The 27,262-nt window shown below is 36.5% G+C and overlaps 6 protein-coding genes across 9 annotated transcripts; 2 read left to right on the top strand and 4 right to left on the bottom strand.

The window, feature by feature from the left end:
- Positions 1 to 2,252: 2,252 nt before the first annotated feature.
- Positions 2,253 to 5,707, bottom strand: LOC104705635 (protein ZINC INDUCED FACILITATOR-LIKE 1). 2 transcript variants are annotated; one of them, XR_015563705.1, is made up of 17 exons: positions 5,297 to 5,661; positions 5,144 to 5,184; positions 4,953 to 5,013; positions 4,751 to 4,853; positions 4,551 to 4,653; positions 4,415 to 4,468; positions 4,269 to 4,331; positions 4,122 to 4,171; positions 3,958 to 4,033; positions 3,688 to 3,867; positions 3,513 to 3,617; positions 3,351 to 3,436; positions 3,151 to 3,258; positions 3,017 to 3,061; positions 2,831 to 2,919; positions 2,689 to 2,732; positions 2,253 to 2,563 (listed from the first exon to the last, which is right to left on the bottom strand). XR_015563705.1 is itself a non-coding variant. In XM_010421678.3 (17 exons), exons 1-17 carry the CDS (start codon positions 5,442 to 5,444, stop codon positions 2,472 to 2,474), a joined length of 1,431 nt encoding a protein of 476 aa, XP_010419980.1. In that variant the 5' UTR covers positions 5,445 to 5,707; the 3' UTR covers positions 2,253 to 2,471. The 2 variants fall into 2 exon arrangements, 1 of the variants encoding a protein (XP_010419980.1); XM_010421678.3 differs by having other exon boundaries at positions 3,513 to 3,600; positions 5,297 to 5,707.
- A 1,587-nt stretch (positions 5,708 to 7,294) lies between these two features.
- LOC104705630 (protein ZINC INDUCED FACILITATOR 1) lies at positions 7,295 to 11,667 on the bottom strand. The gene is made up of 18 exons (XM_010421674.3): positions 11,284 to 11,667; positions 10,978 to 11,184; positions 10,711 to 10,751; positions 10,546 to 10,606; positions 10,346 to 10,448; positions 10,153 to 10,255; positions 10,005 to 10,058; positions 9,863 to 9,925; positions 9,640 to 9,689; positions 9,472 to 9,547; positions 9,146 to 9,355; positions 8,541 to 8,628; positions 8,278 to 8,363; positions 8,073 to 8,180; positions 7,891 to 7,935; positions 7,708 to 7,796; positions 7,580 to 7,623; positions 7,295 to 7,494 (listed from the first exon to the last, which is right to left on the bottom strand). The coding sequence occupies exons 2-18, from the start codon at positions 11,123 to 11,125 to the stop codon at positions 7,400 to 7,402; spliced, it is 1,464 nt and encodes a 487-aa protein (XP_010419976.1). The 5' UTR covers positions 11,126 to 11,184; positions 11,284 to 11,667; the 3' UTR covers positions 7,295 to 7,399.
- Positions 11,668 to 12,840: 1,173 nt separating this feature from the next.
- LOC104705627 (RNA polymerase sigma factor sigD, chloroplastic) lies at positions 12,841 to 14,727 on the top strand. 2 transcript variants are annotated; one of them, XR_015563704.1, is made up of 4 exons: positions 12,841 to 13,484; positions 13,562 to 13,924; positions 14,086 to 14,300; positions 14,381 to 14,727. XR_015563704.1 is itself a non-coding variant. In XM_087461380.1 (4 exons), the coding sequence occupies exons 1-4, from the start codon at positions 13,071 to 13,073 to the stop codon at positions 14,666 to 14,668; spliced, it is 1,266 nt and encodes a 421-aa protein (XP_087317506.1). In that variant the 5' UTR covers positions 12,841 to 13,070; the 3' UTR covers positions 14,669 to 14,727. The 2 variants fall into 2 exon arrangements, 1 of the variants encoding a protein (XP_087317506.1); XM_087461380.1 differs by having other exon boundaries at positions 14,100 to 14,300.
- LOC104735384 (uncharacterized) lies at positions 14,678 to 16,174 on the bottom strand. 2 transcript variants are annotated; one of them, XM_019234351.2, is made up of 4 exons: positions 15,598 to 16,174; positions 15,438 to 15,515; positions 15,244 to 15,343; positions 14,678 to 15,125 (listed from the first exon to the last, which is right to left on the bottom strand). In XM_019234351.2, the coding sequence occupies exons 1-4, from the start codon at positions 15,859 to 15,861 to the stop codon at positions 14,791 to 14,793; spliced, it is 777 nt and encodes a 258-aa protein (XP_019089896.2). In that variant the 5' UTR covers positions 15,862 to 16,174; the 3' UTR covers positions 14,678 to 14,790. The 2 variants fall into 2 exon arrangements, with proteins under 2 accessions (XP_019089896.2, XP_010453467.2); XM_010455165.3 differs by having other exon boundaries at positions 14,678 to 15,146; positions 15,598 to 16,115.
- Positions 16,175 to 16,397: 223 nt separating this feature from the next.
- LOC104705624 (cycloartenol-C-24-methyltransferase) lies at positions 16,398 to 19,866 on the top strand. The gene is made up of 14 exons (XM_010421666.3): positions 16,398 to 16,736; positions 16,837 to 16,948; positions 17,519 to 17,585; positions 17,809 to 17,882; positions 18,007 to 18,091; positions 18,170 to 18,225; positions 18,357 to 18,411; positions 18,521 to 18,568; positions 18,685 to 18,768; positions 18,853 to 18,969; positions 19,057 to 19,140; positions 19,220 to 19,345; positions 19,435 to 19,532; positions 19,636 to 19,866. The coding sequence occupies exons 2-14, from the start codon at positions 16,884 to 16,886 to the stop codon at positions 19,685 to 19,687; spliced, it is 1,011 nt and encodes a 336-aa protein (XP_010419968.1). The 5' UTR covers positions 16,398 to 16,736; positions 16,837 to 16,883; the 3' UTR covers positions 19,688 to 19,866.
- A 5,916-nt stretch (positions 19,867 to 25,782) lies between these two features.
- LOC147939586 (uncharacterized) lies at positions 25,783 to 26,799 on the bottom strand. Its single transcript, XM_087463053.1, has one exon. The coding sequence runs from the start codon at positions 26,797 to 26,799 to the stop codon at positions 25,783 to 25,785; it is 1,017 nt and encodes a 338-aa protein (XP_087319179.1).
- Between the last annotated feature and the right edge of the window lie 463 nt (positions 26,800 to 27,262).

Below are 27,262 nucleotides of genomic sequence, written 5' to 3'. Positions count from 1 at the left end.
TTTCTTGTTTTTTTCCTTAACATTTTTTCAAAAAGAAAATTCTGCCATCTCGGTCGTCAGTCCTCACACTACTCTTTGCACTATTTACATTTTTGTCTGGTTACAATATATTCTACTTTTTATCTCTTTAATTAATAACACTCAATAATTCCATAGCCTTTCAATAAATTTGTGAAATATATAGGAAAAGTAAAATTGTTTCTCCAAAGAAACATAAGATCGTCCATGCGACTCTTTTTTGTTTTTTTTTCTTACTTTTACGTCCATGTGATATTTCCTTGTGAATAATAAAAGATTAGTTGACAATGGTTGAGTAAAATAAATTACTGAATGGTAAGTTGGTAAGTGGTAACATCTGAGTTATGGACTTTTGAAGAGTTTTTGTTCGACGCTCACTTTCAGAAAAATTGGTTTTATAATCGTACGAAGATGAAATTTGACTTTTTTCGGTGGTCCTTTATGGGATATATACATATAGGATTTCAATAGAGTTCGAGGTTAACGATGAAATGGCGAATTGAGATATTATTTATACTGTATGTGGCTGATGCGTAGACGTACATATCAAACTACTTCACATCATGTAAATGTTTGTTGATTCCCTTTTTCAGTGAGGTGTACTTTCTCTATCGATACGAAAGATGTTGTCGGTTTTAGCTATTGACTGATTTCTCGGTTTGTCCGGTTTATTTATTAATAATAGATATATTTAGAGAAAATTGGAGTTTTAGTACATTTTTAAAACTTAATTGGAGAATTAGTACATTCACTATTTAAAATTGGCAAAACATACACTTTCACTATTTACAACTATTTGAATTACTTTTTAATCTTCTACTAATCATTTTATTTACAAATGTGCCATTGAAATTAAATATATATTTTTTTTTATTAAATTACCCCTTGAATCTAATAACTAAAATACTATTCAATATATATATATAATGTTTAGTTATTAGATTCAAGGGGTAACTAAAATACTATAAAGGTCTCTTCTCCTCTCCTCCTCTCCTCTTCTTAAACATTATTCAATACTTACAAATACAAAAAAATATATGTTTTTTTTTATAATTTGATATGCATTTTGTGTAATGATTATATTTGATAATGTTAAATATTTTTTATAAGTTTTGTATCCGTACACATTATTAAGTGTACATGTATGTGTACATGTGTCTGTACATGTGTCTGTACACATTATAATGTGTACAAATATCAAGTATACAAATGAATAATAATACACAAGTTTAATCCGTACAGTTCATTTAGTGTACTTATATATATGTTAATATACATGTTTTTATCCGTACAACTGATATATAATATATTCAATATGAATGATATAAAAATATTTATATTTGTGTAATAAATGTGTACACTAAATATGTTGTACGGATGTCTTTTATGCAGCTACCCTTTTGTAATTTTACACTACTATACTATACCCCACTTTCTTATCTATCTCACAATTTTCTATTACACAAATAGTAAAACTCATCTATTTATCCAATTATAAATAGTAAATGTACTACAATTCCAATTAAGTTTTGAAAATATACTATTTTGCCAACAAATCCATATATTTATTGGTTTAGATGAGGGTTCCAAATCTATTATTGCATAAGAAACAAAGTTCCTTGAGTTGCTAGGTTTTGGACTCGGTACAGATCCCAGCGGGTGTTCATTCATAATCTCGAGTGAAAGGATTCGAACCTTTGCATGCCGGTACCAAAAACTGGTGCCTACTTATTCTTGAGGATAACCTTGTTTAGATATAGGTTAGTGGATGCATAGACGTATAATGTGTATGTAAGCTACAACAACTAAAAGAAGCGACACGTCTACGGTTTTGACTAATAAGAGATATATAGACGGTTGCGATTTTTTTGTTGTTTCATGGAGATTCTGTTACATAATTTACCAGATTTCATTTGTCATAAAATTTTGTTGTCCTAAAATAAAATATTTCTTTAGATCTTTGATTAAAAAAAAAAATCAAAGGTCAAATAGTTTCAATCATCAATTATTGTTTTGATCTCTAGTGGTTGAATCATCACTTACGAAAAGCAATTGCAATTTCATATTCCGGATCATTCACGAATGTTATCTTTCAGTATCTAGAAACTTAACCCGGGAACAAATTCTGATCGCGTATATATTGAAACAATGACATATATACATATATGCTACAAAAGAGATATTTCAAATAACTTGTTACAATTGTTCTGACTTCTGACACATGAGATTCAAAATTTTGTGAACAACTTGTCCAATAATATATATATAGGGGATGATGACAAGATCCTAACAAGTTTTTTTTTTCTTCTAAACTCCCCGTGCCATATAGTAGTATTAAACATACATCTCTGATCTAACTTTGGAATCAGACAAATACAGTACAAATCTACAATTAATTCAAAATACAATCCCATGTAATTTGAATATACCATCGAAATCTTCTTAGCTTCTTCTTAATGTTGTGTTTCAGCTAGAAACGGTTTGAACGTCATAAGTACTCCGAGTGCCAATACCACATTCAGTATAAAGAATACCATTTGGGTGCCTGCATCACATTATGATCACCATCTTTAATATATATAGTCTCACTTGGTTCAAGTGTTTACATTCTCAACTTATATAGCTAGTTGATACATAATGTGGATATGAACATGAAGATTGAGACATTACCAGGGAGAAAATAAGCATTCTGACGTTTCTCGCTCCAAGAAAAACTGCGCATAAACAAAGTTGTAAGCGAAACGAAAATAAGACAATTGCGAATAAACAAACATAATTAGGTAAAAAATGAGGTAGAAGAAGTTGCACACACATGATTCCTGCTGCGGCTGGACCTACTGCTTTAAAAAAAGACATCGCTGTCATGGCAATCCCATTAGCTGCTCCTCTTTGGTCTTGTCTCTATTATTGTAAATAATTTTTGTAATGAGGTTCTAATCATTGCTGGTTTCTTACCTAACTAAATAGTAAAATGAATCAATCCTGTAAAAATACTTACTACAGCCTTGTTTTGAAGGATGAACAATCCAGTTATGGCAGAAGTCTACACACATAAACACACAAAACTGTCGAGGATATAGACCAAATTCCAAATTAACACAGTCTTCTACTTTAAGGTTATCAGAGACTTACGCTTAAAACATTCTTTGCTACGGATGCAGAATTTACTGTCAGGGTAAGGGCGACACCAGATAACTTTGCTATTAGTGGGTAAGTTGATAACACAACTAAAGCCAGACTCTGTAGAGTATCCAAAACAAGCACAAGATTAGAACGTTCAAACTCAAGAACATAAGATTTAACAATAAGAACAACATGAGTATAGTGGTTACCCCAGATATACGTGTAACTATGATAGGGCCTAAATTCCTCTCCGCGTAAGAGTAGAGGGAAAGCTGAAAGATAAGGAGACCAAATCCTAGAAAGAAGTAGTGTCTAGGTCAGAACATAACATTCTTATTGACAAATGTTAGCATTGAGACGTATGAACACACCTGAAATTGCAAGAACAGAACCAACATCTGCAGTGGTATATCCCAAACCTCCATATTTCCTCGGACTGTTTGCCCACAATGAAAAGATCTATCGAAGAAAGAAAGCTGAAGATTTCTCATCAATGGGCCAAAATAAACAAAAGATGAATGTGGAAGAGGAAGAAGAGTCTCTCACCTCTGAGTAAGCCATATCATGAAGTGAAAGGATGCAGTAGACGATAATAGATGAAACTAGTGGCCAGTTGTTCAAGAGAGAACTTTTTTCATTTTTCTCTGCCACTTTATTAGATTCAGGATCATCTTTGACAGCATCAAAAGGCTGATCATCATCAAACTTGTGATTGTGCAATGTTTCCTGGAGAGGAGAAGCAACCATCTCTAGGCTTAAGCTAAATGAACACAGTAACTAAGGACTTCATGAAGCAGGAAAAAGTAAAGAGCATACCGGAATCCATAACGAAATTATGGTCACCAAGAACGCAAAAATGGATATTGCAAAGCATGGCAAAAAGTAGGGGAATCTGCATTATAATGTATAGACCAATGAGACTATATATCTATGAGTTGAATGAAAGTGAAGAGGAGATAAGATAAGAAAATAACACTTACTTGCCAAAAATCGAGTCCTGTGAGAATAAACTTGGATATTGCTTTGCAGGCTACAAGATAGGGAGTTTAAACAAGAATCAAGAAGGGTAAGAAAGCTAGAGTGGAGAAAAAACCAAGATTGAAATGATTATGTTAAATGAAGAAGACCTGAGCAAGAAAACCTCCTATAGCAGGGCCAATGATGAGTCCAATTCCCCATGCTGTACTAACCTACAGAGATATGTTAAGATTCTAAATTGCTCTATTGAACTTGAAAAAAACAAAAGAGGTAAACTTTGGAACAAGGAGCTTACTGCAGAGAGTGCTAAACCTTGATACTCATCACGGAAAATTTCCATTGCGTATGCCTGGATTCATATAAATGAGATTCAAGAATATTCAATGGAACAAGTATTGAATAATGTTTAAGAAGAGGAGAGGAGAAGAGACCTTTATAGGACCAAGTAAACCGTTGAAACTACCGAGGCAAAACCTTGTAATAATGGCCATCCAGAAATTCAAACTTAGACCAAACAGAGTATTGAAAACGACCCTGTAACAGATCCAAAGCATTAGTCTTTTTTTTTGAGAAATATAACGAAAGGCTTCTTATGAGAGCTTGAAGAAAGAAATGCAAAAAAATTACTAACACTGAAGCAGTTCCAATAAGGATTACAGGTTTTCTACCATAACGATCAGCAACAAGTCCCCAGATCACAGATGTCAACGCTCGTCCCAGCATAAACGAGCAACCTCCAAAAAGGTAACACACACACACAATGTGAGTTTGAAACAGATTAATTATATTATAAGCTGAAATGATGGTCCAAGAGAAGGTAAGTACAAACGCACCAACAAACCCAGCGTAGAAACCAATGTCTTCTTCCTTATTTGCTATGCCAAAATCATCGATCTACACCAAATATGTCACACGTTTTAAATAGTCACTAAAACCCAAAACACTACGTAACAAAAACAAACATATATTCGGGTGAGTAAAGTAATCTCTACTGTAAAGCATTATGTGGTCACTACTCACTCACCAGAAAGTAAAGGAAAGGGAATAGAGAAGATATTGGTAGAGCTGAAACGATGCAAAAAAAAATCATTATTGTTGAGATAAGAAAACATCACCATCATCTTCTCTCGAATGAAACATAAGAAGAGCAGAGAGAGAGAGAGAGGTTTTAGGTTACCAGTGCAGAGGACGATGATCCAAACGGAGAAAAGTTCCCAGAAAGGAAAGCCACGGCGAAGCCTCTTCATCTGGTCAACTTTGCATCCAGGACAACCGTCATGGTACTTATTCCCTAGCAAACACTCCGTATACTCTTGTTCCGCCATTCTCACACCAATCAATCCTAATAATCCTAATAACTTGGGGAGATGTGGTTTTTTTTTTTTAACGAGGAGGAGGAGGAGGAAGGTGGCGATATGGTCTTGATGCAAATATGTTTTTTTTCACGTACTAGTCTCTCTTCTTACACATATGACGGGAAAACAAATTAATTATATAACATAGAGAAAAAAAGAAAGAGAGAGAAGGAGAAAACAACTTTGTCCTTTGCCTTTACCAATCGCTATGACATGTCAACTCTCTTAATCATAAATATTTTCATTTTACTGTTGTCTTTTTATATATATATATATGTAAAAATAATAATAAATTCAGGCCTCTTCAGTTGTCACTTGTCATTTTTATACTATTCAGTCCTACGGAATAAAATGATGTTAAAATTGAAATGTCATTTTTCGGGCAGAGTTGATATGCAAAATCTGTCGAAAATTATTGAGATCTTGGTTGCGAGGTCTTAACTCGTGAATCTTGTTTATCTATTATATATACATACTCGTCTGTCGTAAAAAATCTTTTTGAGTTACGTGAAAATTTTCATCTGTACAAACCCGATTACGTTGTGCTTGTTGATTTGATTGAGTCATCGTAGACAATATAGACCACTACTATATTTATATTTATATTTATATGATAAGATTGTTGTAAATTTCGAATGTGTCCAATATTATGATGTAATGGGTGACCTAATAATAGGACAAAATTCCCAAACTTGTTTTCAACTTTTTCGTTGGTAGTTTGTAGTAAAGCCTCGTGCACAGTTCTGGGGAAGGTATACAATGGTTTGCACAAAAAACAACAACGTCCATGGGATATGTCTTTCGCATAGTACTAGAAGTTAGCTGACATTTATTAGGTTGGAGTAGTGAGTGGTTACATCTGTGTTACCTGACTTTTAAAGAGTTTGGTTCGACGCCCATGTTCAGAAATCGATTTCATTAAAATAAAAAACTTTAGCTTTTTAATTTCGGTGGTCTTTTTGTGGTGGACCATTCAAAATTTTCAATAATTTTAATTTCTGTACTTTACCTTGTTAAAGTTATACTTTTTTTGTTTCTTAATGTAAAGTTTTATTATCATGACCACGTTGTTGAGTTGTTAATTTACTATTCAATTGTTTTTAGTTTTTAGTTTTTTACTAGTAAAAAAAGTAAACAATTTGATGCTAAAATCATCTCAATCCAATAGTACATTAATGAGTTATTTACTAATTAAAATCCTCAAAACAATATTGTCAAATTATATAAAGAACATCTCCAAAATCTTAAAAAATTGAATCTTGTCATTAAAAAATATGGAAATTAATCATGCCTAAAAAAAGCATAAAGGTTGAACTATTTTGACCATCCGGCAGCGCCGAAACAGTAAGTTTGACTAGGAGAGGCTGCGAAGCCCGAACACTATAATCATAGCCAAAGCGGACCAGAGAAAGATTAATCAGTCAAATCGTACAATATATTGTTTTTGCAAAGTAAGGGTCCCATTGCTGATAGGCTAAGAAGAGAGGTCGGCACTACAAGTTTGAGATACTTTTTTTTTGTAAAATTAACCAAAAAAAATTGTTTACTGGGATAAATATTATTCATCAAGTAATACTTTATTCAGCTTGCGACGTGTGTTTTGTATTAAAATAAGTAAATTAACGGCTCAGTCTCACCTTACAGCCGTCTATGAAAATACTTTTTGGACAGATTGGTTTGTTAACCGATTAATATATCACTTCAGGATGACATACATGAATCTGAAAGCGGTGATGTTTTTGGTGTATGTATCTTGGTAGAAATATCAGAAGACAAAGCAAAACAAAAGGACCGAAAAAAAAAAAAAAAAGAAGCTGATAAATCCTAAGGTTAGTGAAATTTTATTACGGTTTCTTTCGAGTCTGAATTTAAAAGAATCAACGAGTCCAATACATTCCCTATCTTTACCAATTCAAAATGAATTTTCATCTTCGAGCCGTTGTTGTTAGAAATGGCTTGAAGGTGAGTGCTACACCGACCACAACTATCACATTCAGGACAAAGAACACCATATGCGATCCTGCATACGTTTTCAAACTATTAGTGTTAAGCATAAGTATTATGAACATCCTAAAGAGAGGCTAAATTGGGAAGTAATGAGATACCTGGTAGAAATGCGGCGTTTAGTCGCCTCTCGCTCCAAGAAAACCTGCCAGCAATAGAGATTTGTTTGTTTAGTCATTACTGCTTCTTTGAATACACTTTCTCGTTAAATTCCAAAAGTGTCACTTACAAGATGCCAGCACCAGCTGGTCCAACGGTCTTAAAAAGAGACATCGCAGTCATAGCAATTCCATTAGCCGCCCCTCTTTGGCTCTGATCCTGTTGTTTTTGTTGGTTCATACAAATATAAAGTTAGAAGAGCGCAACTAAAACTTGTCCACAGTTTACAAAAGATGAAAGAACATCTGTTTACCACAGCTCTATTTTGCAGGATCAACAACCCGGTTATCGCAGACACCTATATATATACAAAGACAAATCATTTCAGCTGTAGATATATACGAGAAGTATATTAACATGACCTCGTTTTCTGTATATTTAGCCTAAATACACACACAAAGAAAGAACAGAACTAGAATTTGCTTTTGAACTTACACTTAGCACATTAATAAGGATTGATGCACAATTTAACATCAGGCTTAGACTGAGACCTGACATATCTGCTATAAATGGATAACTCATTTGTATTGGTATCATCAGTGCCTGAAACGAAAGAACTTGTCAGAACAACGATCTCTATCTTGTTGTATTCAAGTTCACTATAATATGCAGAGAAACAATAAAGGGAATATCAACTGACCCCAGCAAATCGGGTGACCAGTACTGGTCCTAGCAGTTTCTCAGCGAAAGGATAAACAAAAACCTGAAAAAAGAATAGGCCGAGACCTAAAGCAGAAATTTTGAGGAGTAATAATTAGTCTCACTTTCATTAGTAAGAATTCTGCTTATATATGATTGCTTAACTCTCATGCTGATTTATATATAACCAGACTTTAATGATCATTTTCACAAGTTCTGTATCACTAAAACGCAAGACATCAAGAGCAAGGATGTTATGCATACCTGAGATAGCAAGAACTGTACCGACATCATTGGTTGAGTAGCTCAGACCTCCATATTTCCTTGGACTGTTAGCCCATAGTGCAAATATCTGCATAGTCAGATTACAAGTTATGAGTTTCTTTGTTCAGATAAAGAGAACAGTCCAGTGAAGTGGCAAAGGCTCTAATTTCACAAACATGGAGTCTTAATACTGTTCCATCAATTTTAATCTGGTAAGAAACTTGTCTGATTCTTTAATGGAATCAACGTACAAAATCTAGAACCAAGGGATAAGGACCCAGCTTAAACCTAGAAATTTCCAAAATGCACCCCACATTCTGATCAGTCCCTATTCAATCCACTGCTCTCAGCTGGGACCATAATTGCCAAACAGCTACAGTTTGCTAAGCAAAGGCTAGATACAACAGACCGCACTAGAGAAAAACAAAATAAAAACAGGTAGTCCACTTCACTTTTATTCTTCCAGATAAACACATGTATAGCGTCTAACACCAAAATCTAGATCTTCAATATCATCAAGAAAGTAAATGACAGAATTTGAATGTTCAGCAGTAGAAAACTAATTCTTGCCTGAGCCAGATGACAACTCTAGCTCAACTACTTACCTCAGAGTATGCAGTATCATGCAGACACAGAACACAATACACAAAGATAGATGACATTAGAGGCCAATTCTTCAAAAGAGACTGAGAAGCTTTTCTATCGTTTTTGCCTGCCTTCCCGGTAGAAGCAGTGGATTCATGAGATCCAGCTTCAAGTATTTCGTAGGATTCATCATGTGATGTGCTGTCCTGCTTATGATTGTGCAATGTTTCCTACCAGAGAAAGAGAAGGAGGTTATAGTGGTTGAACTCTGTGCGAACTATATTAATAAAGAAGAGTCACCAATAAATACAAGGTTCTAAGTAGGAGTTTGAAGAAAATAGAATACCGGAATGAAGCAGCACAATACTGTCACAAGCAATGCAAAAGCTGATATTGTAAAGCAAGGCAACGCATACCGGAATCTGCAATTTGCAATTCGCATATTTATTTCATGAGATTCCATTATATCAATTCTACTTGAACTCTTAACAGAGGAGTAAGAAAGAAGGTACACCTGCCAAAAATGGATTCTTGGGAGAACACATTTGGATATTTGTCTGCCGGCTAATTTTGGAGAAGATTGAAAAATAATAATTAGAATGTTAGAAAGACTAAATATGAATCAATACGTAGGCGAAAGAGATGGACACAAGATAAGCTTCAAGCATTTAGAACAAAACAAATGGAAAGGTTTGGAAAGCTACGGAAAAATAAAAACTTGGATGTGATCACTTTACCTGTGCCAAAAACCCGCCTAGAGCAGGGCCAATGATCAGTCCAATTCCCCAAGCAGTACTAACCTGAAATAAGTAAAGTTACAAACGTCATGACACCAACAGTTAAAAACATATAAAAAACATGTGATGGAGAGAAGCTTACAGCTGACATTGCTGTAGCTTGATATTCATCACGAAATATCTCTGACGCATATGCCTGAAACATTTTGAAATTGACAATTGTAAATGAGAAAATGCAACCTGATAATCTGGTGCACAGACCAAAAATAGTGGGGGAACAAAGACGTCACCTTCATGGTTCCAAGCAAACAGTTAAAACTGCCAAGAAGAAACCTAGTGCCAATAGCCATCCAAAAGTTAACACTCAAGCCAAAAAGAGCGTTGAAAATGGCACTGCAAACAAACAACCAAATCAGTCATCTAAAGACTAACAGAGGGGGAGACATTAATCAAAATATTATGTGTGTTTTTAAGGAGACAAACATTGAGATAGTTCCCAAGAGTATAATCGGTTTTCTTCCATAACGATCAGCCACAATGCCCCAGAACACCGACGTCAATGCTCTTCCAAGCATAAATGAGCACCCTTCAAAGTAGTAGTAAGAAATCAATTAGAACAAACAGGTAGATACACACATATGAAGATTCAGTGCAGAACTATAAAAAAAGGTGTCTTCTCTCACCGACAAATCCAGCATAAAACCCGATATCTTTCTCAGTCTTTGCAACACCAAAATCATCAATCTATGAAAACAAATGAAGGAGACATACTATTAAATTAATGAACGGGAATCAATGATATATGATGATGATAGCCTCATCTTAAAACTCTGTAATCAAATACTCACCATATAATAGAGGAAAGGATAGAGTGAAGAAATAGGCAGAGCTGCAAACAAATGAGAGAAGGCGTAAACAAATCATTACTTTCAACACAAGAAAAAGGTTTCTCACACTAATTAACCAATTTTTTTGACTTAAAACAAAAAACATTAGCAGCAAAATCATATTCTGTAATCCTCTCTAAACTAGTTCAATATACCATTTCATAAACCAAAATAATCCATTTTAATAAATAAGAGAATTAGAGAAAGGCGAAGGAAAAAGGTGGTTACAAGTGGAGAGGACGATGATCCAAACGAAAGAAAGCTCCAGGTATGGATAACCACGCCGGAGCTGTTTCATCTGCTCCACTTTACACCCGGGGCATCCGTCGTGATATTTGTGATTCTCCAACAACGCCTCCTTGTACTCCTCCGCCATTTCCCCCTTTTTCCCGATTCAACTTCGAATCAATCAATCACGTCCGAATAATTCAGAACCTAGAAAAGAAAAAAAAAAAAAAGGGTTATTAGAATCAGTTAATAAAAATCGTAACGGAACATATAAATCAAAATAGGAAAGGAAGAACAATTGAGTACCACACACACACACACAAACACAGAATCGTCTCGTCCTCTCTATCAATTGCAATTGCTGGAGCAGGACGTGTGGGAGTTAAATCAAAAGAGACCAAGAGTCACGTAATACTAGTATTATTATACAGTGTACGTCTCTCTACAAAGCGATGTTTATATATAAATTGGAGTGGAGGAGGTAAAGGGCCAAAAAAAAAAAAAAAAAAAGGTGGTCACAAGTGTCATCCTAATCCCATCGTCACATGTTCACGGGAGACCTAACCAACATTTTTGTTTTTTCACCCCATCATCAGTTTCTTTCTCTCATCTCAATTTAATTTAATTTCAAATTTTGAAAAAGTTATTTTATTTAAAAGTAATCTTTGTGTATTTAAGAATTTTAATTGTAGATATTTTATTTATAGTCTGATTTAAATCGGGTAGGAGGAATGTTTTTTTTGAGGTCACATGTGATAATGCCGACAGGAAGAAACAGACAAATTGAAAGTGGAGCGACGCAAATCAAATAAGACTAAACAATGTTGTCGACCGATCTATCTTTTCCGGCTTTGGTATGGTTTTATCTCATTTTTACCAAATCCAATTCCTTCACGTGTGTATATTATACTATAATGTTATTTCGATAATTTTTTTTAACTTGTCTTGTTAGGGAAAAAAAAGACATCATCAAAATTAAAGCACCAGATTCTTTAGTACTACTTTATACTCGGGGGAAAAACAACTTTATTGTTGAGAATCATAAACAATAGTAGTATTAAAAAGTGTAAATCATTTAAGCAAAAGGTAGATAAAGAATAACTTCGTCGGTTGTATTGATTCCAAAGATTTGGAATCAAAATTGTAACACATTTGTTTTGGTGAATGGATAACCCAACCATGATATTCTTTATGATTAAGTATAAATGTCGAAGTTGACGTCTAAATGCCATTGAAATGGCCGTACAGACAAGACTGTTTTGAAAAAAAGTATTACTGATTTTTTAATAAATGCAGAATATGACGTCCAATGTGTGATGTCCTGAGTGCTTTGAGACTCATACGAATATGCTGCTTTTCTTAATACTACCAATTCCATATCTAATTTTTATTATATTTTTGTTTTGTTAATCGCTAATTTTTATAGTTTTAGTGGTGGTCATAATTGACTCCCTTTGTGTTTGTGTACTTTGTGCTGCCGCAGAAAGAGGCCAAAGTACTATGTGACTGTGCGTGTGGACAGTTCCACGTCAGCGGTATTAGGAGGAACCCACCATAAAAAATCACGAGGACTGAGAGAGGAACGCGTGTTGCCCACACACTTCACCACAGACAAGCTTCACTACAGCGCGCTGCTCCCACCCTCCTGCACGTGGGGTCATCACAGACAGTGACACTTGCTTGGTACATGTGACATCATCACCCATTCGCAAGACACAACTAACTATGATCCCAATTATATTGGGCCTTTTCTTATGGGTCCGTAAACAATAGCATTTTGGGTTTGAATATAAAACATCATCGTAGACTTCAGGAAATAGTACATATGATTTTCATTTTTTGTTCTCTTCAAAATTAATAGTTGTATTCCAAATTTTGTCAAAAGGAAAAAAAAAAATAAAAGAGGAAAAAAGAAAAAAGAAACCAACTCCACCCAAATTTTAATTGCGGATAACTGATATGACATACAGAGGCTCTATGATGATAAGTAGTAACCCAAGAAAGAATTATCCTCTGCTTACATCCATTGGACCAAAAAGAAGATAGATAAAAATAGAAAAAATCTAAGGTGTGTGAAGCTCTTCAGCTCATCCATGGCGACGATACCCACCACTGCCACCGCTACTATGTGTCCCTCTCCTCCTCTCCCTACTATTTCTCCCTTACTCAGAACTACTCACCAATGCCAACCATCACCTTCTTTATCATCATCTCCTTTTTCCATAAAGCTTACTACTCCTCTGTTTTGCGGTGAGGCCACGCTAGATAGAGCGACGGCTGATAGCTCCGTGATGGTCAAACCTGAGAAATGGAGTATCCAATCAGAGAAAAGGAGGAAGAGAAGGAGGAGAAGAAGAGGAGGTTTCGAGCGTTTGGAGATGGAAGAAGAGGAAAATGCTGGCACCGAAGAAGCTGAAACAGAGACAATGAGTGTTCCTCTCGTTGGAGCTTCACGATCTGGTTTTTTGAGTCGTTCAGAGGAGGTTCAGCTTTGCTTGTACCTCAAGGTAGTATATCTTTTATTACCAAATGGAAAGATTTTAAACTTTCTTTAGCCGTTTTGGTAACTGTACATTTTCTGCAGGAAGGAGCAAAACTTGAAAATTTGGGAACAAGTATTGAAGAGAACCAAATGGTATCAGTTTTGTTGTCAAGTGGCAAAGGGAAGAAGAAGCGTAGTGCAAATGAAATATTATGCAGAAGAAAAGAAGCTAGAGAAAAGATTACACGGTGTTACCGTAGGCTTGTAGTCTCTATTGCAACAGGGTACCAAGGGAAAGGGTTGAATCTGCAAGACCTGATCCAAGAAGGAAGCATAGGGCTGCTTCGAGGAGCTGAGAGATTTGATCCTGACCGTGGCTACAAACTATCAACTTATGTCTACTGGTGGATCAAACAAGCCATCCTAAGGGCTATTGCACACAAGTCTAGACTTGTTAAATTGCCGGTGAGTCCCCAAATCTCTCACATTTTGATTGGATTAAGAGATGAATATGTTGTTAGATATATGCATCAATTATAGTACTATTTCTAGACAGAGAAAAGTAAACTCCAATAGGATGCTCTTTGTTCTGGAAAGTGAAGTAATTAGTGAATACATCGTTTTAGTTTGTTGTGTGTAGGGAAGCATGTGGGAGATAACAGCAAAAGTTGCAGAAGCTAGTAATGTTTTGACCAGAAAACTAAGGCGGCAACCTAGCTGTGATGAGATTTCTGAGCACCTCAACATCCATGTATCCGCGGTTAGACTTGCCGTGGAGCGGAGCAGATCCCCTGTTTCTTTGGACAGAGTCGCGTCTCAAAATGGCCGCATGACATTGCAGGTACTTCAAAAATTTCCATGAAAAATGCAAAGTAGAGAGAGAGAGAGAGAGACTGTGGACTTATTATTTCTCATGTTCAGGAGATTGTACGTGGACCGGATGAAACAAGGCCACAGGAGATGGTGAAAAGAGAACACATCAAGCATGAGATTGAGCAGCTTTTGGAAAGTCTTACCGCAAGAGAATCTCGAGTATTGGGACTCTACTTTGGCCTCAACGGAGAGACTCCAATGTCCTTTGAAGAGATTGGTAAGTCGTTGAAGCTTTCAAGAGAGAGGGTGAGGCAAATCAATGGCATTGCTTTGAAGAAGCTACGAAATGTACATAATGTGAATGATTTGAAAATATACTATTCCTCTAGTGAATGAAGCAAATACTTGGTTGTTCAAAAATATTAATATATATATATAGCGATTACAACTAAAAACACATATTGGATTTGGGACATATTTACTGTACAAATGGAGAAAACGTATTACAAAAGGTTTTATTACTGCTCTCCTTTATGGAGATTATGGAGAATATAAAGTGAAGCAGAGGACAAGAAGATGCAAACGGAATAACTGAGCAAATCGAGACCGGTGGCGATGGTAACCATCTTGCTTCTCTCGAACATCTTCACTAGAAGAATCATAACGATAACGTGTCCAACTTTGGTTTTCAGCTCATCCAATGAGCTGATCTTCATCCACTTCGGTCTCTCCTTCATGGCAAACATTCCAAAGAGAGAAGAGTTTTGAAGTGCACGATCGGATTCCGGAGCGACATCATGAGGCGAGTGACTGATGAAGAGTCCATACAAACCCATACTAAATATCAGCATAACTGTTCCAGCAAGATAAACATCTGCAATCAAATTTCACAAAAGGTATATATATATATATATATGAGTGTTATAGCAAAACAAACCGGGCTTATATCATATATTAGCAATCAGTTTTACCAATAGCTTCGACCAGGCGTAAAACCATTTGGCCTGTGTGGATGCCTTTGGCACAGTTAGTCCAGTAGACTTTATATGCCTCCACGATGTAGACACACCCCTACATATGAGGAGTCATTACATATTAGTACTATAATGGTGTCTATGTGTAGCAAAAACATTACAGACTAAAACTAAACCACGAAGATGTTTACATTGAGGAAGCAGAGTAGCGAACCAGCCAACGAACCTCCTACTGCCAAAAGCGCCAAGAACCGGAAATCAAATATAATCTGCTCCATCCACACAGATACATAAAAAAACGAAACACTCCAAAGTCTCTAAATATAGAAGGGTTTGAATCAATGAGTTTACCCTCTCAACGTTGGCTTCGGTGGAACGAAAGAACTGAGCAAATGGGCTGTTGTCCTTGGGAGTTTTTGTTCCGTAAGAACTGGTCAACGTGGTACCGTTGACGGGGATCGAGGTAGGGGTCGATGCCGATGACTCCGGAGACGATGATGAGCCAAGAGTTGCTAACGGCAAGTGGAAACGGCGGCGCGTAGGTAATTTCACTACTAGATATCTTGGGACGGAAACAGAGAGCGGAGTGGCGTAGATCAACGAGGAGAGAGCCATTAGAGAAAGTAATTGGTCTAAACAAGGCGGCGGAGGCACAAGTAGAACTGTAGAAGAAAAGATCGGTGCGTCGGCGGGTGAGGAACGCGGAGGATTAGGCGGGAGAGAAATATGTGGTGTGTGGATGAAGTTGTTTTTTTTCTTCTTCTTCTTGCCTTTATTAATTAAAAACCAAAACGGTCAATTCATGTATTATATAACGTCGGACTAGTAGTACTTCGTTTTTAATTACACGTTCCTATAAAACCTACCTTATTTTTTTTAACTGTTTTTCTCCTATGTTTACATTTAAGATGAATCTAGATTCTAGAATCATTGATGTGTTATCATCTGAACTTAAAATATTTAGGAGTGAACAAGTTAGAAATTTACGGTGGCAAAAATAAAACTAAGTATCAGTGAAAAATTGTATTAGTAGTAGGTAGATTCAATCGTTGATCTAGATCCGTTTAAAAATATTAAAACCACTCCGATTGTCACGCCGGTTCGTGGTTGGTGAGATTTAAATAGTCTAAGGTTTTATAGAATAAATTAATACTGAAGTTCGGATGATTAAGATTTGAGTTAGTGGAACATAATAACACTTGTGATGGATATACTGCTTTAGCCTGTTATACAGTATAGAGTTTAGACTAAATGGATCTATTGACTATTTTTAATTAGGCAACTGGAGAGGACATTATGGTAAATTAAGCTGTACACACTGTGCCACGCTGGTATTGATTGACGGCTTGTGTTTTGTGACTTGTGTGACCTCTCTCCCACCACTCTCTCCTCCTCTACTACTAATATAAACTTAAGCCAGCCAGCCAGCACAGTCAGGTGCCTTCTCTAATTCATTCATTCATCATCATCATCTCTCTCTCGCTCTCCTCGTAAGTAACAATGTTTTTTTTTTTTTTTTTTTTTGCGATTCAAATTCTTCTTTTCTACTTGATCCGTATTCTGATTCCATCTCGCTTTTTCTTTTTGCAGATCTCGTCCGTTGTTGCCAGTTGCATAAAATCCCCAAGGCTGTTGATATGGATCTCGCGTCGAATCTTGGTGGCAAGATCGATAAATCCGATGTTCTCACCGCCGTCGAAAAGTATATTATCCTCCCCTTCCCTTCCCCCATTTGTTTTTTGGTTTCTCTCGTTAATTTCGTTATCCGATTCACTTTACAATTGTCGTTTTTTTTTTCTTTCTCATGCATAATAATATGATCTCTTATTCGATTGGCATATTTCGTTGTTTTTTTTTTCTCCATTTTTTTGGAAACAACGTTTAGCTGTTTTCCATACGTTTCTTTTGGGACCAATTCCACGAATCCGTGATGGCATTGGATTTCGCCTCTGTTTAATTTTTTTTTTTGTCACGGAACTGAGTTTTCAATACAGAAGTCCAATATATGACTGATGAGAGAGATATGGTCCCTAGTTTTTTTTTTTTTTTGGCTCTTTAAAAGCTCTTTTTGACGTGTAATTTCACTTATATGTCTGTCACGTTCTCGAGGGCCCTGACCTATCTTTTTGTCATTGACTTACCTTTTTTTTTTTTTTTTTTTAATTATTTACTCCTTTTATGATCACCACTCTATCTAAGATGCATCATCTGAAAGTTTCCTGTCTAGCCTATTTGGTGTTTGTATTAATTTCTTAGTGATTCGGTGATTCAGGTATGAGCAATACCATGTCTTCCATGGAGGAAACGAGGAAGAGCGGAAAGCTAATTACACTGACATGGTTAAATTCATCATATACGTTTTTTTTTTTTTTACATTTTTGTCAAATTTTCACCACCTTTTAATAGTTATATCTCTCTTGGCTTTGATAACATGTGAGATGAATACAATTCAAAGCATATATGCGTTTCTCACCTTTGAATGTGCTCATCATTAGTGTTCAAGTAATTATAATATCTCATTGCATGTTGGAACGAATATTCCTAATATATATGTTTTTTCAGGTCAATAAGTACTATGACCTTGCTACTAGCTTTTATGAGTATGGATGGGGAGAATCCTTCCATTTTGCTCACAGGTATAATTCTTTACTTTCCACTTCTCTACAACTACAAGTACTCTGTTTCTTTCTTGCAGCCATTAGATGCTGCTGATATGCTTGTTGTATATATTGATTAGCATGACTTTTATTGGGTTTGTAGATGGAACGGGGAATCACTCCGAGAGAGTATTAAACGTCATGAGCACTTTCTTGCTCTTCAGCTTGGCATAAAACCAGGACATAAGGTCTCTGATAACTTTAATTGTGGTCCAAAAACTGAACCCTTCTCCATCGTATGCTCATTTCTTTATGTTTTTGAGTAGGTACTGGATGTAGGATGTGGAATTGGTGGACCGCTGAGGGAAATTGCACGATTCAGGTAAAATGACTTCATATACCAAAACCACACTCTTTACACACTACCATACGTCAGTTTTGAAATAGATTTTCTGGTTAGGATTTAGGAAGTTGTTTCAATTATGAAGTGTGTTTGTGTTTGCTCTGCTGCAGCAATTCATCTGTTACCGGGATCAACAATAACGAGTACCAGATCACCAGAGGCAAGGTAACGTATCTATAATTGTGAAAGATGATGCATTTCCTGTCATGGTTTCTTGTCTTCTTCCTTGATGTCTTTTACGATTCATATTGGCATCCTTTTCTTTTCTTTACAGGAACTAAACCGACTTGCAGGTGTCGACAAGACATGTAACTTTGTCAAGGTTAGTTGAATTTATAATTTCTTGTATTTACTACATAAGTTGCAAATCATGGTGTTGATGAGGAAACACTTTGCATGGGGAAACTTGATGAAGGTTGTCATTTGTTAATCTTGCAGGCTGACTTCATGAAGATGCCATTCCCTGAAAACAGTTTTGATGCAGTTTATGCGATTGAAGCAACCTGCCACGCTCCTGATGCGGTAAGTGAAATTCTAAATAGCTATTTGTGTTTTTTACCTACGTTTAATGTGCGTTATGATTCATCACTATGATCTCAACTACAGTATGGGTGCTACAAAGAGATCTACAGAGTGCTGAAGCCCGGTCAATGTTTTGCTGCCTATGAGTGGTGCATGACTGATGCATTTGACCCTGATAACGCGGAACATCAGAAAATAAAGGTTTACTTTGTTCCTTGCATCTGTACTTATTATTTATCTCTGCTTCTATTAGCAACATGAATATAAAACAAAGGCACCACTTTGCAGGGAGAGATAGAGATTGGAGATGGTCTGCCTGACATTAGACTGACTACAAAATGCCTCGAAGCTCTGAAGCAGGCCGGTTTTGATGTAAGTGTCTGATTACATACGGTATCCTTACAAACACATCAACATCTAAGTACGATCTTCGTGTCTGCGTTGGATATAGGTAATATGGGAAAAGGATCTAGCCAAGGACTCGCCTGTCCCATGGTACCTACCTCTGGACAAAAATCATTTCTCGCTCAGTAGCTTCCGCCTAACAGCTGTTGGACGATTCATTACCAAAAACATGGTAAAACACTTGCTCTGACTCATCTTCCAAATCTCATCAACTATTGGTTGTCATAAATTCGAACTTGTCATTGTTATCTGTGGGTGTAGGTGAAGGTCCTTGAATACATGAGACTAGCACCTCAAGGAAGCCAGAGGGTCTCAAATTTCCTGGAGCAGGCCGCAGAAGGATTAGTAGACGGTGGAAGGTGAGAGAGGATCCCAACTTATATATAGTTATGTCAAGATTCAAATTATTCTTGGGGGTTAAATTCTAAACTTGTTCTTGGATATATTAATGTGTTATCACAGGAGAGAGATATTCACGCCAATGTATTTCTTCTTGGCCCGGAAGCCAGAGTAAGAGAGGAATGGTCTCATCGTAGGTGGAGTGAAGAGACAAATTTTTCTGAATTTGCTTTGTTATGGTTCTCCGTACTTCTCAATTTGTTGCAGTGTTTTTGTGTCTCTTTAGATTATAAAAGAAAACTTTGTTGCATCTCCTTTGATAATTTCACAGTTGGTACTTTGGATGTTGGTAAACATGTCTTGCACTCTCACGTGTTCTCTCGTTCATGTGCACATGCGCAAGATATATCTTGGAATTTTTATCTTTCTCTTCCTTTTTTTTTTTGTTTTTTGTGTTTTTGTCGTATTCTGTCATGATTCAAAGGAGGGGTCACGAAATCGGATTAGGACATAGGAATCTTTTTCTTTTTCTATAAATCCTGATTCCTGAGCATCGTTAAACCACCCTCTGCCTCTATTGATCTAATTGTTGTGAAAGTAGAGATATGTGAAAGTAGAGATAGTGGAAGGATGTATTTTCTCTTGTTATTCTTATTAAATCATTCAATAGAAAGTAAATATATATATTGGGATAGATAAATCTTTAGTACAAAACCGACTAGAAATAAATAAAGTGGTCGATGGGCTTTATGGACTCAGAACATGTATGGGCCGGTTATGAAAATTCATCCTAAGTGATTTACAACACTCCCTCTTGGATGACATAACCGTGCAAATGCTAAGAGATCACCGTAATACGCTTGGGAACACTGCTTTATTAAAAACCTTACCAGGAAAATCCATTGAGACAAAACCATGGTGAAGGAAAAAGAGTACAACACGTATTACTCCCCCTGTTCCAAGCATCACTAGAAGTCCTTAAGTCTCCGCATCCCAATCTGGTGCGTGAGCTTCTTGAATGTCGATGTCGGTAATGATTTGGTGAAGAGATCGGCTGAATTATCGCATGATGGAGCTTGCACCACTTGAACTTCTCCGGCCTTTTGTAGTTCATGTGTGAAGAAGAACTTAGGTAAAATGTGCTTCGTCCGATCTCCCTTAATGTACCTTTCCTTGAGCTATGCGATGCAAGCGGTATTGTCCTCATATATGATAGTCACTTCTTTGTCATCGGCCATGCCACAATCTGATCGGATATGTTGAGTCATCGACCTCAACCAAACACACTCACGACTGGCTTCATGCATAGCCAAAATCTCTGCATGATTAGATGAAGTGGCCACAATGGTTTGCTTCATTGAACGCCATGAAATTGATGTACCACCGTGCGTAAACACATAGCCGGTTTGAGACCTTGCATTATGTGGATCCGATAGATAACCTGCATCAGCAAAACCAACTAAACCTTCTTTGTTATAGTTAGTATAAAATAAACCCAAATCCAACGTTCCTTGTAGGTAACGCAATATGTATTTGATACCGTTCCAGTGCCTTTGTGTCGGACAATAACTAAATCTTGCTAGGAGGTTCACGGCAAAACAAATGTCTGGTCTAGTGTGGCTAGCCAAGAACATTAAAGCTCCTATAGCACTGAGGTATGGCACTTCCGGACCGAGAATCTCTTCATCGTCCTTGAAACTTGGACTTTTATCAAGGTTTCTACTTATGCATGAATGAATGATGCAATCAAACAAACAAACAAACATAAGTATGGATGATCAGAATGTAATGCAAGGTGTTTCAATACCCTTATGATGTTGTAACATAAAGGATGTCAATCCATAAAGAGTGTGATATGTAAGCAGTCAAGATGTGATCAATGCATTCAAGTTAAGCCAAATATAATTATGATTTGTTTCTAACAACCTAATGACAATAATGAAATGCATTGAACTAAGGCAACTTAAGACAATACTAATGCTGAATTAAACTGTAGAAAGAGTGCAATAAACAAGACTAAGCAGAATTAATTAATAAGCAGAAGAAAACAGGAACAGAACAATGCATAAGCAAGAAAGTAAAATGGAGCCCGACCTAGCACTCGGTCGAGTGGGCGGTCGAGTTGACAAGCGAATGAACAGAAAGAGAGCAAATAATGAAAACATAGCAAACAGCAAGCAATTAACAATACTTAAACAGGGAAATCAATAAACAAAGAAAGATCCTAAGGATGGATTCATGGGCTGGACTTAAGCTATGGTTATCTAAATTGATCAACAAACCTCAATCAACAATGAGCTATCTCTAGACAATGATCTTCTAATACTTGTTAATCCATTCTCATGGCAATAACAATCAAGCTTAGGTACTCTTAGACCTAGTTCTCACTAGTTATTACATATAAAAGTAGGCATTAAACAACCAGATCATCAATGTCAAAAATCACTTTAAGCATCTAATCTCTTAGCATGCTTCATGATAATCTCTAGCATTAGCCTTATCTAACAACTTAGACATTGGTGTGATGCTAAGAAGCTTAAGATCTATCCTTACCCTCTCAGTATAAAAATAGCATAGAGCATATCTAATCTAGAAGAGATGAATAACAATAAAGCTTGATCAATCTAAACAACCATAACCCTTATCCAACCTAATCCATCCTCAAGATCCTAAGCCACTAATAAGATCTAAAAACCATCATGAAGAACACAAACCTAGAAAATGATGATATGGATATGGATGGATAGATAATGATGAGATGAACAATTTAATACAAAGAAGTGAAAGCAAATACTCAATAGATTCAAAGTTATGAAGGTTACAAATCTATGAAAATCTAGAGAAAAGATAAGAGATGATGCAAAAAAATAAAAGAAGCTAAAAATGGCAAAAACTAGGTTATGAGGTGTCTACATGGTCTCCAGGGTCTCCACTTTCAGCCACAAGTGCCAGCACATATATATAGTAAAGAGAGAGAAGCCCTAGTTAGCTAGAGGACAAAACAGAGATTCGGCTGGAAGTGCTCGACTATGTGCTCAGTCGAGTGGTTGGTCTGTCACGTAACTCGAGTCTTCGATCTAGGATGATATCCGTTAAGTAAAATCGGGATAACTCTTGTACTACACCTCTGATTGCCTTGAAACCACCGGCATTAGAAATTTAACTCAATTTCCTACAACTCTCATGAAGGATGCGGAAGCTGAATCGCAACGGAAGACCTTCATTTGGATCGATCTTTGAGGAGCTCGTTATGAATCCGACCGAGTACTCGACCGTGTGCCTGCTCGAGTGTTGTGGTCGAGTTGCCTTGCGAATCCACTTCCTGATACTTTCAGTCCTCTTGTTTAGCTCCAGAAATAACACCAAGTCCTTCCTTACCCTTTTAGAGCTCCATAACACCTAATAATACTCCAAATGTTCAAATGTATGCAATGCATGTTTCTAAACATCCTAAGTGCATATTTGGACATAAATGGCTATAAAAGCTAAGGAATTATTTTTATATGATGCAAAACATAAACTAAAAAAGGCCTTAAATATGGTAAAATATAGTAACGTCAGTCCTTCTTTGGACCGAATGGATCACTGTCTAAATTTAGGCTTCTCACAACCATTGGGCTAGGCAATGGGTGAGCCTGGTCCATATTAAATCTCTTGAGTACCTTTTTAGTATATGCCATTTGATGCACAAGGATTCCATCATTTATGTTCTCAAGTTGCAATCCCAAACAAAACTTAGTATTACCTAGGTCTTTCATTTCAAACTCTTTCTTGAGATATTCAACTGTTTAGGCGATTTTTCCAGAGGTTCCTATGATATTCAAATCATCCACATATACTGCTATGATTACAAACCCTTTGTTTGCAAACTTCTTTATAAAAATACATGGACTGATGGGATCATTCTTATAGCCCTCTTTGGCTAGGTACTCACTCAATCTATTATACCACATACGCCCACTTTGTTTCAGTCCATAAAGGGATTTGTTTAGCTTTATGCAGTATTGTTCTCGAGAACCATTCTTATCTTTGAGCTCAATACCCTCTGGTAATCTCATATAAATTTCATTATCCAGTGGACCATATAAATATGAAGTCACTACATCCATTAGCCGCAAATCAAGTTTTTCTCTTATAGCCAGACTTATTAAAAATCTAAAAGTCGTTGCATCCATCACATGGGAGTATGTCTCCTCATAATCTATTCCTGGTCTTTGAGAGAATCCTTGTGCTACAAGCTGTGTCTTATATCTCACGATTTCATTATTCTCATTTCTCTTTCTTACAAAGACCCATTTGTGTCCAACTGGCTTTATATCGAATGGTGTCCTTGAGATCGGACCAAACACATTCCTTTTCTTTAATGAATTCAACTCCACGTCAATGGCTTCTTTCCATTTTAACCATTCTGAACTTTGAGTGCACTCTAATATAGATGTGGGTTCATGATCCTCATTTATTTCAAGTGCTACCTTGTATGCAAATATTTCATCAATATCGACATCTTTTTGGTTCCATTTAATTCTAGACATGATATAATTTATTGAGATCTCATTATTATCAATACCTTCAGGACCTTGAGGTTCAGCGTCCCAAACCTCATTTGGTACCTTAGGATTTGCCGCGGCCATGTCTATATTTTCCTTAACCTCGGTTTGATTTGCACCTTTCTTAGATTTCCGAAGGTTCTTATCTTTGGAACCTATTGGTCTACCACGTTTCAAATGTGCCTTAGACTCTGTAGCAACTTGATTGTGTTCCTTTTGAACATCAATACGTACTGGTGCATTACAAGCTGATATGTACGATTTCATAACTCTCTTTGGGTCAGCAAAGGAATCTGGCAATTGATTAGCTAGCTTTTGTAAATGTATAATCTTTTGGACCTCTGCCTCATATGCTAGAGTCCGAGGATCTTGCCAATTCAAGGATGTTTGATTCCATGATAATTCTTTGACCAGCTTGTTTGTCTCTCCACCCAACATAGGAAATTCGGATTTAGCAAACTGACAATCCGCGTATCTGACCTTAAATAAATCACTCGTAGTTGGCTATAGATACTTAATAATGGTGGGAGAATCATATCCAACATATATTCCCATCCTCCTTTGAGGTCCCATCTTTGTTCTCTGTGATGGTGCAATCGGTATATAAACGGCATACCCGAATGTCTTTAGATGGGATATATGTGGCTCATGACCTGTTAGTAATTGGGATGACGAATATTTATGCTCACTAGATGGCCTGATGCGTATAAGCTCTGCTGCATGTCTGCGTGTCCCCAAGCCAACACAGGAAGCTTCGACCTCATGAGTAATGGTCGAGCAATTAATTGAATACGTTTAATAAATGATTCAGCTTATCCATTTTGTGTATGTACATGTGCCACGGGATGTTCCACACTTACCCCCATGGACATACAATAATCATTAAACGCTTGGGATGTAAATTCACCAACATTATCTAGACGTATAGTCTTAAGTGGAAAATCTCTTTAGTTACTTTGACTAGTGATGGCCTTATAATGAGTTTCCCTTGTGTACATGCTACACATGTGAGATTTTTAGGGATAACTCTTCTCTCTTTTAGAGTGTGCCCATTTGAATTCATAATTAGCTTACGCATCATGTTCGAACCCGGATGGCCAAGCCGGTCATGCCATAAAGTGATTTGTTCATTGAACATCTTGTTCATTGCCATATTAGCCTCTATTATATTAATCTTAGCATGGTAAAGACCAGTGGATAATGCGGGTATAGTCTCTAGGACTTTCTTATGGTCTTGGGTGATTTCAGTAATATATAGGAACTCTTGGTTTCCTTCACCCTTAGTTTCAACATGGAAACCATTCAAACGAATGTCTTTAAAACTTAATAAGCTCCTCTTTGAGCTGGATGAATATAAGGCATCACTTATTTCAAGATGTGTGCCATTAGGTAAAAGTATATGGGCCTGGCCGTAGCCTTCAAATAAACTTGCTATACCCGCTATTGTACTAATATTGGTATTTTTCAAAATGAGATTTTGCAAAATATCTCTTATCATTTAAAATTGTGTGGCTTAATCCACTATCCACCACAATTATATTCTTGTCCTCATCCATTTCTCAATATGGACAAGAATTATGTTTTAGACATAAAAGAATAAAACAAACAAATATATATTGAAGGAAATAAAATAATTGAATTTAAACCAAAATCATAATCCAATAAAATTCAAAGTCATAAACACATAGATAATTAAAATAAATCAATACAACCAATGTAAAATTTAATTATCCTCTCTTAGCCAATCAGAAGTTTCATAATCCAATTGGTCATCATTCTCATGGTCGAAATCTCCCTCACCATCGAGATGAACCAGGTTAGCTTCTGGATTCTTTTTCAAACTCTCTTGATAGAGATCAATAAGATGCTTAGATGTCCTGCATGTCTTAGCCCAATGATTTGCCATACCACATCGATGACAAACCGATTTAGTCTTGTGTTGCGGTTTGAAAATTGTGCGGCCTCTACCACGACCACGACCGAAGTCGGATCGGGTCCCACGACTATAACCATCATATTGGTTTCCTTGGTAATGGCCACAACCACCACGGCCACGGCCGTGATACTTGTCTCTATGGACGTAGTTGGACTCTTTAGTTTCCTTAGGCTCTTTAGGCTCTTTCTTGGTAATGTCAACCTTGTGAGCTTCTGGTAAGGGGGTAGATCCAAAAGGCCTCACTGCACTGTTCATCAACAATAGCTCATTGTTTTGCTCAGCAAGTAGCAAACAATAAATGAGGCTTGCATATGTCTTAAAACCCTTTTCACGATACTGTTGCTGAAGCAGTATGTTATTATTGTGAAAGGTTGAGAATGTCTTCTCTAGCACGTCCTCCTCAGTAACCTCCTTACCACATAATTTCAATATCGAGACTATCTTAAATAGCTCTGAATTACACTCATCCACGGATTTAAAATCGTGGATCCTTAGGTTTTTCCAATCGAATTGAGCCTTTGGTAGGAGCACCGTCTTTTGGTGTCCATATCTGTTTTTCAACTCTGTCCAAAGGTCAAGAGGATCCTCTATGGTAAGGTACTGGTTCTTGAGACTCTCAGCAAGATGATGGCGTATATGTAAGATCGCCTTGTAGTTATTCTTTTCAGTGCAATCATTGTCATCCTCAATGCATTCGCATAGGTCTTTTGATTTCAGGTTGATCTTAGTGTCCAATACCCATTGTAAGTAGTTGTCTCCAGAGACATTAAGGGCAACATATTGGAGATTGTTGAGCTTTGCCATCTACACAATACAAAGCATGCATCTGATCATTAACATGCAGTATTTAAGACCGAACCATGCATTTATTTTTAGTCTTAGGCCATGCGGTATTTGAGACCAAACCATGCCTTTATTTTAGTCTTAGGCCATGCGGTATTTGAGACCGAACCATGCCATCAATTTAAACTAGGTCATGCGGTATTTGAGACCGAAACATGCCATCAATTTAAACTAGGTCATGCGATATTTGAGACCGAAACATGTCATGTTTTTATCAATAATTTTCGTGGTTGATATGCATGAAAAACAATCCTAGATAAATTCTAGTATGAACAGGAAAATATTCACATAATTTCAAGTTTTTAGAAATTTTCCTTTTTTCTTTAAATAGGATAATGACAAAGTTTTAGGGAGATAAAAATTCTCTAGAATTCCGATTTGAAGATTTAATTTTAGGATTTTGATTTTAGACAAACAACCAAGA

The sequence above is a fragment of the Camelina sativa genome, chromosome 8 (assembly GCF_030686135.1).
Source record: "Camelina sativa cultivar CO46 ecotype springtype chromosome 8, ASM3068613v1".
NCBI classification, from domain to species: Eukaryota; Viridiplantae; Streptophyta; class Magnoliopsida; order Brassicales; family Brassicaceae; genus Camelina; species Camelina sativa.
The sequence above is the reverse complement of the archived record's forward strand: the minus strand, read 5'-3'. Positions and strand labels throughout refer to the sequence as shown.